General features: G+C 37.8%; 1 protein-coding gene across 14 annotated transcripts in view; it reads left to right on the forward strand.

The window, feature by feature from the left end:
• Window positions 1-14,848, forward strand: part of TNS1 (tensin 1) — a 324,376-nt gene that overhangs the window by 206,754 nt on the left and 102,774 nt on the right. For all 14 annotated transcript variants that reach the window (XM_074191391.1, XM_074191392.1, XM_074191394.1 and 11 more), the window contains 5 exons: window positions 10,329-10,441; window positions 10,663-10,723; window positions 11,072-11,147; window positions 12,487-12,616; window positions 13,357-13,422. In XM_074191391.1, coding sequence (XP_074047492.1) covers window positions 10,329-10,441; window positions 10,663-10,723; window positions 11,072-11,147; window positions 12,487-12,616; window positions 13,357-13,422 — 446 coding nt within the window. The remainder of the gene's footprint in view (window positions 1-10,328; window positions 10,442-10,662; window positions 10,724-11,071; window positions 11,148-12,486; window positions 12,617-13,356; window positions 13,423-14,848) is intronic.

The raw sequence follows: 14,848 nt of genomic DNA on the forward strand, positions 1-14,848 counted from the left end.
GTTCTTGGCCTTCATTATTTTTTTAGGTATTTTTTGCAAGGCAAATGGGGTTAAGTGGCTTGCCCAAGGCCACACAGCTAGGTAATTATTAAGTGTCTGAGGTCGGATTTGAACTTGGGTACTCCTGACTCCAGGACCAGTGCTCTATCCACTGCACCACCTAGCTGCCCCTTGGCCTTCATTATTGAAGACCAAAATGACCTATTATGTTTGAGACAAATTGCAGTGAGTCTGATTGTGGCTGATCAGCCCAATAGGATCTCAAAATGTTCTACCACAGGTCGGGCACAAAGAGTTCATGTAAACACCTGGGCTGGGTACTCTAAACTTACGGATATCATGTTTCCTTTGAGAAACAGTAAGCATTTATTAAGTCTCTATTAGATGCCAGTCATTATGCTAATCACTAAGGATACAAAGAAAAACAAAAAAACAGCCCTTACTCTCTAGGAGCCTAGTCTAAGCATGAAAACGACTGTGTACAAACAAAATAAATTGAAGATAACCAATGGAGGAAAGACAGGAGCATCAGGGAGGGAGAAAATGATTTATAATTTAAAATACCTTTGATCCTCCCAACATCTCCATGAGGGGAGGCAGGAGGCACAAAGAAGTATGTGACTTGCCTAAGATGATACAACTAATTAGAAGAGCACCAAGATTCAAACTGAGATCACCCAACTCATAGTCCAGGATTGTCTCCTACACCACAACAGAGAGGGGATGTGCTCAGGAACATGGAGAGAAAGTATATTAATATCCATGTGGACAGACTTTAGTGGTGAGATGAGCATAGATCTATAGACCTCTATCCTGATAGAAGTTTTTTCCTAACTTGTAATGGGGGGAACTAGTCTTTGGGATGAGTTCTTATTTTTGTGTTTCAGAGTACACGTGCAGGGAGAAATGCACTTGTCTTTGGTCTACCCTTCAGAAGTGATGGGGATGCATAGAACTGAGACACTCTCTCCTTCATATGTGAAGGGAATAAATTGAGAATGAGCCTAGGGGAAAAAAGGTAGAGACCATGAATTAGCCCACACTGTTGAAGTCAGAAAGAATTTTGGAGAAGTTAGATCTGGGAGCCAACCAAATGTAGTCTTCCAGGCAAGGGGTTCACTGTTTAATGGTGCCCTAATCTGCTAAGAGGTTCAGAATGCCAAGTTTCAGACCAATTTCTTTGGGGAGAATGGTATAATTAGAATAAGGCAACGATGTGACTAAAAGCTAAAGACAGAATAGGATATAATAGGATAGGAAGGGACAAAAGATGTTTTTATAACATTTTAAGGATTTTCACATGCATTATTTCATTTAAACATTATAACAAACCTATAAGATATATACTATAAAACACTGGAGTCCCTGTTTTAGAGATGAAGAAACTGAGATGAATTGACTTACATATAGTTATGTAGTTAGTAAGTGGTGGAAGGAAAATTGGAGCTGAGGTTTTCTTGATTTAATTACAGAATTCTACTCCCTATGCCATATTGTGGTTTAGAGAACAGTACTTGTGTCTTACCTCCAATCTGTTTATGGGTTCCACTGGACTCATTATAGACCTGATTTCTTCAGCAAGTTCATTGGTGTGACCTCAAAATACTGCTGAACTTTATTTTTAAGTTACACTTAATTTTAAAAAATTAACCAGCATTTATTTTCTCTCTCTTTTACCTCCTCTCTCCTTACTGAGTTTAAAAAACCCCCAAAATTCTTTTTTTTCCTTTAAAAGGTTTTTGCAAAGCAATGGGGTTAAGTGGCTTGACCAAGGCCACACAGCTAGGTAATTATTAAGTGTCTGAGGCTGGATTTGAACTGAGGTCCTCCTGACTCCAGGGCCAGTGCTTTATCCACTGTGCCACCTAGCTGCCCCTAACCCCAATTTTTCTTTTAGGTTTTTGCAAGGCAAATGGGGTTAAGTGGCTTGCCCAAGGCCACAAAGCTAGGTAATTATTAAGTGTCTGAGACCGGATTTGAACCTAGGTACTCCTGACTCCAGGGCCTGTGCTTTATCCACTACACCACCTAGCCGCCCTAACCCAAATTTCTTAACAAATATGCACAGTCAAACAAAACCCATTCCCATATTGACTATGTTAAAAAATGAATGTCTCATTCTACATCTTGATTTCTTTTCCTCTTTGTCAGGCTTCATCATTGGTTCTCTGGAATTAAGATTGGCCATTTCATGGATCAGAATTCTTAAGTCTTTAAGGGTTCTTTTTGACCATGTTATTACATGCATTCTTTTCCTGGTTCTTCTTACTTCTCTCTACAACTGGTGAATGTTCATTCAATGTCAGGCAGAACTTCCGGCCCTAAATCCTCCAGCTTAACCTATTAACTTAGCCTTCTTATCTAGGAAAAAAAAGACAGTGCATTTTAATGGTAAGGGCATTGGATTTGGAGTCTAGTAGTTCCAAACTTGAATCCCACCTCTGCTATGAACTATCCTGAGTAACTCATTTAGTTTTTCTGGGTCTCAATTTCATCTCCTATATAATGGGAATAATGATACCTGTGTTACATCCACCTGGAAGGATTATTATTATTATTACAAAGGTAATGTATGCAAAGCTCTTTGAAAACCTGAAAGTACCATATAAATGACAACTAATTATATCATTAACTAATCTCAGCTTCTTCAGAACTAAAATGGAGAATTGAACTGGTAGGCAGGGCTAATGAAGCAGTTTCAGGACCAGCCCTTTCTACCATGGGGATAACTAAAAAGGAATAATGGCAGTAGTAGACAAGGCTAGTATGCCTTTGGCGATGTGGGTTGGGAACAGGGAAGCTCTATTTTTTTTTTGAGCAAAGATTCTGGCAAAAAGCCACCAAGATAACAGCTGCAGATCAAAGAACAGTCTTCACATTGCTCAGTGTAGAGGGGGCTGGGTATGTAATCTGGTCATTTCTTTTTTGTCCTTAGAAGTTTCAATGCAGTCCTTGAATCAAAGGACAGAGCAATAAGCAAAATGTTGGGTAATGATATGGTTTGGGGGCATCATGGGGAATGATCAGATTCCACTGATGCCTCACAATCATACATCCAGGGGATTCCTCTGTAGAAATCACATGTAACTTATACTTGGTGGTGAAGTGTGAGAAAAATTCTGAGTGGTTTCAATTTGGAAGATGAGCTCTGAGCTAGTTACTAGCTGTGGGCAACCTTGGCAGAGACTTTGGGCAAGTCTTTCAATTTTTCTTTTAGTTATCTAGGTGGTACAGAGTGGTTGGCCTGGAATCAAAGAGACTTGAGTTCAAATTTAACCTTTAGATGCTTCCTAACTGGGTGACCTGATATTTGTCTCAGATTCTCAATTATAAAATGAGGATAATAAAAGCACCATCTCCTCATCTTATCTGAGGAGAAAATGAAAAAGTATTTGCCAAGTGTTTTGCAATCCTTAAAGCTCTTTATAACTATTCCCTGTTATTCTTTGAACCTCTATTTTCTCATTTGTAAAATGCAGGAAATAATCTTTACATTGCTTGTGCCACAGAGTTTTTGAGAAGACTTGATGAAATCATATCTATCAAGTGCATTGTAACTGGGAAACACTATATGAATATGTATTTGTTATTTATGTATATCTTCTTATTCACAGATGCTTTTATGTATGTTTATATCTGCTTACCTGTCTATTTATGACTGATGATAAAAACATACCTTCATCTACTTAATATATATATATATATAATATATATATATATATATATATATAATACATCTACACATTACTTTCCTGTCATTTCTATCTCTTCAAGGTCTCTGATTCTGTGGTTCTACTGTGAATAAAGAGAGAAGTATTGCCCAAGGAGAGCCTTTACCCATGGCTCCCCTGTCTGTCCCCTCCAGGGCTCATTGTCCCCTTGTACACACACATATCCTGTTGGCACGATCTGGGGTCTTGATAGGGATCCAGCCACTCTGGGTTTCCTGTCAGCTGGGTGGGCGAAGGGCAGAGAAAGGAGACTGAATAGGGAAGACTGGTGCCCATCAGATTACCCTGGCTTAGTAGCCAAAGGCAGCCACACCTAGGTGCCCCTTCTGTGTGTATTTGAATCCTTGAAACAGTTCAGTGAAGTAGCCTGTGAACAGAGGAAGAGTAATGATCTTGGTCACAAGTTCAGATACCACTAAGATGGTAGACTTCCTATTCATTCATTCAATAAATATTTATTTATTTATTACCCAATTAGGGTAAAGTTTTGCAGTCACGTCACCATATCAGGAAATGTTCTGATCATCTTCACTTGAAGGCTTTCTGACTAATAGAAAAAAAATGACAAGAGGATGACCAGTAATAGGCAGAATATTGCAGATGCTCTTCTGGGTCATATTGCCCAAGAAAAACTATATATAGAATTATGACTACAATGTAAGCCATATTACCAGTGAGTAGAATAATAAAATGTAATGTTTTAAAGCTGATTGTGGCCTAGTGGCTATGGGTAGACACATCTACTCTAGAATGATACACTATGATGCTTGGCTTTTAGACTTTTTCTCTTTGCCTTCCCCCCCAATCCTTCCCAACTTTGTGTGGTCCTCTCCTAGCCTCAGTTTCCCTTCTATGACTAGACAGATTAGAGGTGATACTGAACTTCTTACTCTAAGAGATGTTGAAGAAAAACTTTAAATTACATTGAAAGAACTAGGAATATTTAATGGAGAGAAGAGGAGGCTTGACAGGGCAAGTTTATGCCCCGTTGTTCCTCTAGTAGAGAAATTCTATGAAGAATTGGAGAGCTTTCAGATCAAATCAACATATACTCTGATACTTGGTGCCTTCATTGCAAGGATGGGAAAAGATGAGGATGGAGATAAATATATGGGAAAGTGTGGTTCTGAAGACTTGTAGATTGGTCAGAAAACTCATCCGTTTCTTATCTACACTTAAAAAAAGAAGACACTTTTAGAAGACACTGGGCAAGGTAAGCATCAAATAACATCACTAGGAATGAACTTGATTTCATTTTCATAGATAGGAAAAGACTTTTTATTGATGTGGGAGCTATCCCAGAGTTGGCTGTCTGTTCACAGTCAGACCAGCAGGTCTTCAGAGCTAAGATTAGAATTTATAATAAACAAGAAGAAAGAATAATAATGAGAAAAAGATATGCATATAATTTAGAAAATTTAACCCTCAATTATTTAAACAAACTAGTAAAAATAAAAAATGGGAAAGGACATCAGATATAACAATGACATTGAAAATAACATTGACATTGATAACTTTATCCAGAAGTTAATTGCTATAACAAAGAGACCAAAAGAACCCCAGCAAGCACCTTAGTCAGCAAACATTTAACTTACTTGCCAAATGGAGAGAGATGTCTGCCAAAGGCAACATTGGGCTAAAATATAAGCTTCTCTGTAGAAATCTTATGAAGAAGAATGATGTATGCTTATGAACAATATCATTCTATAAAGCAGAGACACAGCAGAGGGTGGACTAATTTGAAGAAAACTTGGCAAGATGTTCAACTAAACAAAGTCATTCCAAAGGTATTCAAAGATGAAATTAAAAAGAAAACAACAAAGAGAAGAAAAATGGAAAAGGCTTACAAAAACCATTTCAACAAACTGTTTATTCCATCAAGACTCATGGAACCACTGTACTTGGACCCTAACATTACATTCTTTCAAGTGCTTATAGAGGAGGTAGAAATCACCTTAAAGCACAAAAATGGGAAAAAACATCTGGATTAAATATATATATATATATATATATATATATATATATATATATATATATATATATATATATATATAAGATCTATTCTAGTTGTGATACAATTGTGAGGTGTTTGATGGACAATACAAGGTATCTTAAGGAGGGGAAGATATAGAAGATGTGAAAAAACCTCAGCCTTGTTAATAAACTAAATTACTCATTTCTATGCTTTATATCTGTACAAAGTTTTTATGAGCGTCAACTAAATGAATCAAGGTAATCTTTTATGAATGTAAGACCAAGCAACAGGCAAAGCTTTGCAAGTTATCCATAAGAGATCCTTATCTCACAACTGACTGAAAGATGTAGGGAAAAGAAGCTCTTATTGTGCTTAATGCTTTTTGATTAGGAAAAAAACATTTGATCCTAGAACAAAATGGTACTTTATGGTACTCTTTTACATCAAGATGTCCTTCATCCATATTTTAAGATTATTCTGGATTCCTTGGAAGATGTTTCAACAGATAACTCTATTCAATAGGTCTCTGATAAATATTAGGTAAGACATGAAAAACTGGGAGAGGTATGCTCACCAAAAATATATATCCCTGTATTATAGGAGATTTAGTACAGAGCACAGTGGGCAGGAATTCCATGTAGATAGTGAGGTCCTTTAGATGCTCATGTTTGAAGATGACATTGGATTATATGAAACCTCAAGATTTGAAAGAGCCTCCAAGAAAAGATCTGTAATCATTTAAAAAACTTGACCTGTCCATCAGCATAGGAAAGCTCAAATGAATGAAAAATGACTATTGCTTATATTTTAATATGCATCTGAATGGACAACCCATAGAACTTTTCAACAGTGACCTTGGCCAGAGTTGTAAAGGAGAGGAGAGAGGTCTAAATTGGGAAATTGCAGAAACACTTTTACTGATTCCAAAGTTTCCATAACAGTAAAGGTCTGTCTTTTCAATGAAAATATTTACCAATACTGCTATTTGGCAGCAAGACTTGCATCACCGCTTACTCCAAAGAACTAAAATATTAGGGAAATGGAAAGGTTGATGCAGGAGCAGATGAGGAACTTCAAAGAACAGGAGGACATAATAGAAATGTACAGAAAGAGTAGATAGATTTGACAGAAAGAAAAGGTGTATTTGACTCATGTTGATACTGAGGGATAAGGTATAATAGATTTTTCTTCTTATTTCAATTCTTTGTATATATCTTTAGATTTTAAGTGTTTTTCTTATAAACAGCATGTTGTTGATTTTGATTTCTAATCCATTCTGCTAATGTCTTCTACTTTACCCCATTCACATTCACAATTATGTTAATAGATTGTTTATTTCCATCCATTCTATTTTTTGGAAGGTAATGGGATTAAATGACTTGCCCAAGATCACACTGCTAGGTAATTATCAAGTGTCTGAGCTAAGATTTGAACTCAGGCCCGTGTTCTATCCACTGCACCATCTAGCTTCCTCTTTCCATTCTATTCTTGAATACTTTTCTTTTTCTTTAATTCTTTTTCCTTGTATAAGGTATTACTCCTTCCCCCTCTTTTAACCTTTTATTTATTATGAACTTTCTAAGTTAAAGATTTGTTTTGCTTATGACTTATCTCTCCCTGAATATACCTTCCCACTTACATTGCCCTTTATTGTTCATATTATTATTATTTGTATTACTTAACTTTTACTTTATAAGAAACTGATCAATAATTGAAGTAATATGTAAAAATATGTAATATAAAAAACAAAGTGCATCAATTAAACTTAAAGTGACATACACAAAAAAGAATAAAGGATAAGAGGATATCCAGAGTGCTTCTTGATGTCAAAAGAAAGTGAGAAAAACCTCCATCATATTAGATAGTTCTGCTGTGGTGAAATTTCAGGAAGACCAGAATAAGAATCCCATGGGATAGGGAGACATGAAATTTGAATTGTTGGAGAGAACACCCCTCCAACAAGGGATGGACTTATATACATTGAATCAATGAGATCATAGATTCATTTGAGTGTTTGAATATTTATAAGGAAAAACTTGCTAAGAATTAGAGTTATCTAAATAAAATTGAGATCCCTGTGAGCCAATGAGCACTGGAGAGGGAAAGTACTTAGACAAAGTACATAGTACTTTGGCAAAGGTATGACTATTTGTGAAGGCTGTTACAGAGGGTATTATAGCCTTGGGTGGAGGACTGTATTATGACCTCCAAAGTTCTTTCCAAGTCTGGTAGAACAACTTCCTGTGACCCTGTTATCCCTTTCCCTTCATTGCTAGATATTTAGATATACTTTTATTTGCTCATTACCCTCTTCCTTTTACAATCTACATTCTTCTCTAATACTCCTATTATTGATCTCTCAGAAATCACTAGCAGCATACTGATGACTGAATTCAGTCCTTATTTTCTTTGACTTTTTTTAGTCTTTTATCTCTTGACAATACCTTCTTTAGGTTTTTTGATTTTTCCTTGGTTTCTATGAAACTATTCTTGGCTGTCCTCCTAACTCATTGACTCTGTTTCATTCATTGTTTTTTTCTCTTTCCAACTTCCCAGTATGAATGTATTTAAGAGGATAGATCTTTCTTTGTTGTTTCTTTTTATTCTTGAGGTATAGATTTAAAGCTGGAAGGGAGTGCAGAGGCCATCTTACCTAACCCCCTTATTTTAAAGATAAACCGAGGCCTCAAGTGTCATTCAAAGTCATATAGACTGAGGTATGAACCTAGTTTCTCTAGCTCCAGAGTCAGTTCCTTTTCAATTATACCATTCTGGCTGTTGTTGTTACCTCTGTGAAAACAACTAAAAAAGTTGTACATGAAATTATAACTTTTCTCCAGAATACATTTAAGATCCTCTACGATGTGTCCCTCGCCTACCTTTCTAGCCTACTTTACATTGTCTTTTGCTCATTTTCATGTTCCAACCCAACTGAAATATTTTCTGTTCACTCGTCTCATCCTGTCCTTTCCTTTTTCCAAGCCACTCTATCCTCCATGTTTGAAATGATTTTTCTCTACCCTATCTAGGTGCATAGGCTCTAGAGTTAGAATTGTGATTCAGTTGTTTTTCAGTTGTGTTTGACTTTCCATGACCCCATTTGGGGTTTCCTTGGCAAAGGTATTGATGTAGTTTACTATTTCCTTCTCCAGTTTATTTTACAGATGAAGAAACTGAGACAATTAGGATTGTGATTTGTCTAGTGTCACAAACTAGTAAGTGTTTGAAGCTGGATTTGAATTCAGGAAGATGAATTTGCTTGATTTGAATTTGCTTTGAATTTGTCCAGTGATCTATCCTAACTTCTCAAGTTAGAGGAATCTTCAGAATTATTTAGCTTAATTAACACTTTCAATTTTTTTAGATAAGGAAAGTGAGGCACATAGAGGTCAGATATTTTGAATCCTAGGTTATACAACCAATAAACAGGATTTCTGGGGTCTACAGGCGCCCCCAATGAAGCTTAGCCTCAGCTCTAAGTGATCTCTCCCTACCTTCCTGAAAATCCATTACCATTCATTAGTTGCCCTCTCCCATAATTTCCAGTGTGAAATTGTAGGATTCATTTCAGAGTACAAGATTTTGAAGATAGTGTGGCAGGGCCGTAGCTAGTATACAGAAGTCTTTCTGTAAATTTGATGATTTGAACTGAATAGTAAATAGTGACACAGGGAAAGAATTCAGGATAGACCACGAGGGGGCACTGGAGGTCTCTTTGTGAGTATAGTGAAAGAGGATGGGTTAGTGACTGCTTTGGACTGGCCTTGCCACCCTATATGGTCTTCTTGATCCTATCCCTATTTCTAGACTGTGGAATTCTTCTTTTAGGTCAGATAGTCAAAGTTCTTAAAGATCTCTAGGGAAGCCACATCCTCTCTTGCTAACCCCTACTGTAACCTTCAGTCAGGAAGTTCTATTCAGTGACTCATCTCAAGCCCCATTTTCTTATGTTGCATCCTATCCCCTCTTCCTCTGTTCTCTCTCTCTCTCTCTCTGTGTGTCTGTGTGTGTGTGTGTGTGTGTGTGTGTGTGTAATGTAGTGTTATTGGCCATCAGAGATTTCCATTAAACACTTCTACCCTCCATCTTTTGCTCTTCAGATAGAATCATCCTCTTGCCTAGAGCCATAATTAGACTTGGAAAACATCGGCTTTATCTCACCTCACTGTTCTCCTAGGGGGAAGGCTGGGGAATGAAGGATGTACTTTTTTCAAGGGTGATCACTATTGCCACACTGAGCTTCTCTTTGATTGCTTATATTACCATAAAGTTCGATTGCTAATAAATCCAGTGTCCCTTTGCCACCATATTCTTCTGTGAGGTTTTCCTGCTTCTAGAAGACAAGGACTGGACTCTCTGGGTGATATTGTCCTTTGTCATTCTGTCCTTTGTGCTGCCATTTTCCCTGTCTCTCAGGAGCAAACATACTTAGCTATGACTTTCTCAACTTTTTAAAAAAATATTTCCTCCATTGACTAATTCTATAACCTACAGTCATAGAAAACCCTCTTGCCCTATTTCTTACATGATTGAGGACTGAGGGGGGAAATAGATTGAATCGTCCTCTGAGTAATTCTTCCCAAGAAAGACCATGCTGAAGGGTTGATGTCTACCTCTTGCAGGTACGTCCATTACTTCAGTGGACTGCTTTCCGGTTCCATCAAAATGAACAACAAGCCTTTGTTCCTACACCATGTCATTATGCACGGTATTCCCAACTTTGAATCCAAAGGAGGTCAGTGGCTGATAGGTTTCAATCTCTCCACTTTTCCAATTGCCTCAGTTTCTCCAGCTCCTTCTTTCCTTCCTTCCTTCCTTCTTCCTCATTCTGCCCTCTCTTCTACCTATGCCTTTTCTCTTCTTCTTGTTCCTCTGTTTTCTTTCCCATAATGTTTTTGTTTCATCTTCTATCTATTGAATATCCTTATCTATTGTTTGTTGTTTTTTTTTTTTTAGGTTGCCGACCTTTCCTCAGGATCTACCAAGCCATGCAACCTGTCTACACTTCTGGAATCTAGTATGTATTTCTTCTCAGAAATGAGTGTCTTCCCTGTCACTACTAGAAAGGGCCAAGAAGCTATACCTTCTCATCACTAAAGTGCTATATACTAAAAGGACCTGAAAAAGATAGTGTACTTTATACATGAATCTGTACTTTTCTTTCTCACTCATCTGGCTTTAGTGAACATCAGTACTGTAGATCTAAATCTATGTGTTCTCCCAACCACATAGGATGTTGGGAAGTCTTTGTTCTTGTCCTAAATTTATTTCTCTTTCTTTCTCTCTCTTCTCTCTGTCTCTCTGCCTCTCTCCATCTCTCTACTTTTCTCTTTCCATCTATCTCTTTCTCCATCTCTCTTCACAGTAATGTCCAAGGAGACAGCCAGACCAGCATCTGTATCACCATTGAACCTGGATTGCTTCTGAAGGGAGACATCTTGGTAAGGATGCTTCCTTTTTTAGAGATAATCCCTCTGTCCTGCATATCCTTCTCTTCCTACTGTTGCTACTCCTGCTCCTGCCTCTTCAGAGGTCATAGAGAACTGCAACAACCAGTGAGAACCACAGACTCCATAGGTGGACATTGTTTCTTTGTAGGTGCAGTCCTTTTCTCTTGACCTAGAGGCAGGACAGTAAAGTAGAAAGAAACTTGAACGAGAAATCAAGAGATCCAGGCAATAGTTCAGATTTTTCTCCTGAGATGTGAATTGAGAGGATGTATGGCTTGGTGGCTAGAGAATTAATTGGCTTTGGAACCATAAAGACCTGGATTCAAACTGTGCCTTTGAACCCCTAAATAAGTCACCTGACCTCTTGGTGTCCAAGGCAATGCTTTTGTTTTGTTTATAAAGGTTTTATTTATTTTGAGTTTTACAATTTTTCCCCTGATCTTACTTCCTTCCCCCCACCCCCCACAGAAGGCAATTTGTCAGTCTTTACATTGCTTCAAGGCAATGTTTTTTAAGTCTTCAAATGGCAGAGAAGATTCCATTTGCATTAATTAGAGGTAGTTTCTTACTCAGCACTTCTAGAAGGAAATGACAGGTACAATCTAAAATACAAAAAGTTGCTTGTTGAAATTGTAGAAATAACCATATGCTTGAGCAAGTCATTTAACCTGGTTTAGCCTTTGTATAATGGGAATAACAGCTGCCATACTTATTCTACTGGATTATGATTATTATGGTGCTTAAAAGTAGTTTGGAAAGTTAGATATTATACAAATATAAAAGTAATATATTTGTTTCTTGTCTGGAGAGAATATAACTTCTAGCTCTATGTCCTAATATCATAAAGAACAAAATCCCTCCTTATCACCTTGTCATTGAGCATTTTCTACAGAAGATTATAGAATCATAGATTAAGACATGAAAAGGACCTTAGAAGCTATTTAGTCCATTTCTCTAATTTTGCAGCTTAGGAAACTGAGGCCTCCAACTCCAAAGCCAGCAATGTTTTTTACTGCATCATAGTGTAATTTCTATATTAATTAAAGAATAAGTTTCTATTTTTTACAATTTAAACCCATCCCAGACTCTGCTGAAGCCTCTTAAAATGGTCCATTTTTTTGTTAACCTTGTTGGCTGAAAGAATACCTGTAGGGTGAGGAGACCTCTAAGAGATTTTTGTCTGGTGGTGGTGAGATTTTCCTCCCTGAAACTAGAGATAAATTCTGAAATCTGTGGGTACTGGCTGGCGCTCTCTCTCATTCCCCTCCCCCAAGGTGGTCTTCAAGTTTCAGTGAGCCTGACCAGTGTCCCCTCCCTGTTTCTGGCCCAGTTGAAATGTTATCACAAAAAGTTTCGAAGCCCAGCCCGGGATGTTATCTTCCGAGTTCAATTCCACACCTGTGCCATCCATGATCTGGCTGTTGTCTTTGGGAAGGAGGACCTAGATGAAGCCTTCAAAGGTAGGGCTCTTGAGAGTGGGGCATGGAAGAAGGGATGGAAAGACAGTTTGAGATGGAGCTCCTTCCTTTTCTAGCAAATGGTTCTCTAGTGACATTTTCCCAATTCACTCCATTCCTCCTCTCCTATTGTGTCTTTTCTTCATTGCCCTCCTTTTCTCTCCCCCTTTGGGACTTCTAACTTTCAGGTGTAGGACATTGGATCCCCATTCACTATTTCAATCCCTTGACTCCCCCCCTTCCATCCTCCCCTATGCCTATCCCTTCACTATCTGGAATGAAACCCTTAGCTGAATGGGACTGGTGCCAGGGAGAGCAGGGAGGAGAGCTGGGGAGGATGGTGGAAAGGCTCATGATTCAGTCTAGAAAGGGGGAGTGATCTCAAGAGTGTGCTGGAACCTATTGGTAAATTTTCACTGTGAGCATGTACACTTCAGAAATCTGCACTTACTATAAATCAGGACGATTTAATGTTTTGTGAATCTTCAAATCTTAAAAAGGTGATGGAGAAAATATGAATAACATAGTTTAACCTTAAAAGCATGTAGTGGATTCATACTTTTTTTTTTAGAGAGAGTCAGCTGCTCAATATTTACCGGCACACCCCAAGGTGATCCCCATTAATGTCTTCTGGACCACATATGTTGAAAATGATGTGTCTGTGCTGAAGTCAGGGGCTAGGAATTCTCAGAATCTTTTCTGGGAGCTGATGGAAGACTTCTTTTCTTTCTCTTTTTTTTCAGATGATCGGTTTCCAGAATATGGCAAAGTAGAGTTTGTATTTTCTTATGGCCCTGAAAAAATTCAAGGTATAATCTCCTTTTATTTTCTACCCTATCTATACCTCCTCTGTGCTGCTCCCTAACCTTGGCCCATAACTCAATATTGATCCTTCATTCAAAAATTAGAAAGCAGATAAATATTTGGGCATCTGAGTGAAGTCCAGCTATACTGAATGAAAATCAATGACTGAACTGTGGGAAAAATAGTACAAAAGGAGATAAGATGAATTAGAAATTATTCTGGTTTAACCCCCTTATCTCACAGTTCCTGGCACTCTTAATAAATGTTTGTGAGACCCAGAAGATCTAAGATATCAACCCAAGATTCCTGACTCCTCATCTAGGATACTTCCCACCACCCCATGAAACTGGTATTGGAGTAGTTAACTAGTATAGGAACCAATAAGTTATTCTCTACAGTTATCAGCCTTGGTCAGAATCCTGTGTCCATCTCTAGGTTCCACAGATAAAGAAGGCTGTAGATAGAGGGTAGAGAAAAGGCATGAAGATGTTAGAAGGACAAAGGAGTAATATTCGTGAGAAGAGAGTAAAGGAACTTGAATGATTTAACCTAAAGATGAGAAGCTCGGTTAAATAATAGGCTTTAATAGAGTTGCTAGACAGAAGCTGGTGACCTGATAGTCTCAGCTCATGGAAGAAAGAAAAGAAGATGGTCTAGGTTGAAGAAAGGATTTAGGAGAGTTTGAAGGACATCAAAGGTGACTAAGCTTTAGTAGACATGACTGATTGAAATTGAGTTGTCTTTCTTTGTGGAAATATTTTTGGACTGGGAGAGCCTTCTGTTGATTTGGACTGAGGGAACAACCTAATAAGGGAGGGGATGAGTGAGATGAGCGTTAGAAAATCCAAGGGCATTTAGACTTCCCTGATTCTTATAGGGGTTCTTAATGTGGGACTCACAAAGTTGTTTTAAAAGATATTTTGATAATTATTTCAATTTAAGTAGATTTCTTTTGTAATTATATGTATTTTATTTTATGCATCTAAAAAATTATTCTTAGAAGAGATCCATAAGTTTCCTTCACACTGCCAAAGGTTGAAAGCCTCTGTTCTAGACTGACCATAGGTCAGTTAAATTTAGCATTTCTTGAGAACTTTCTGCATACATGGGCCAGCATATTTTTCTCACAGTCTTTGACCCCAGTCAGGATGAATCTTCTTAAACCCATTTTTCCTATTTCCAGTGGGAGACCATTATATTCTTCTGGCATTTTCATGATTGTTTTAGAAGAGGGAGCATGGGATGGAGTAATTCAGAAGGCTAGAGAGTTACCTACAAGGAAGTTTCCAATTTTCTAAGGGCTTCATTTTCTAGGCCCTGTTTTATGACCTGGACATAAGCCTTATTAGTAGCATTAGGTCCCAGACTCTGGGGTTCCTTGATCAGCTTGGCTATTGACCCTTGGATGGGCCCCTGACCCAACCTATACCT

This window comes from Macrotis lagotis, chromosome 6 (assembly GCF_037893015.1).
Source record: "Macrotis lagotis isolate mMagLag1 chromosome 6, bilby.v1.9.chrom.fasta, whole genome shotgun sequence".
Lineage (NCBI taxonomy): Eukaryota > Metazoa > Chordata > Mammalia > Peramelemorphia > Peramelidae > Macrotis > Macrotis lagotis.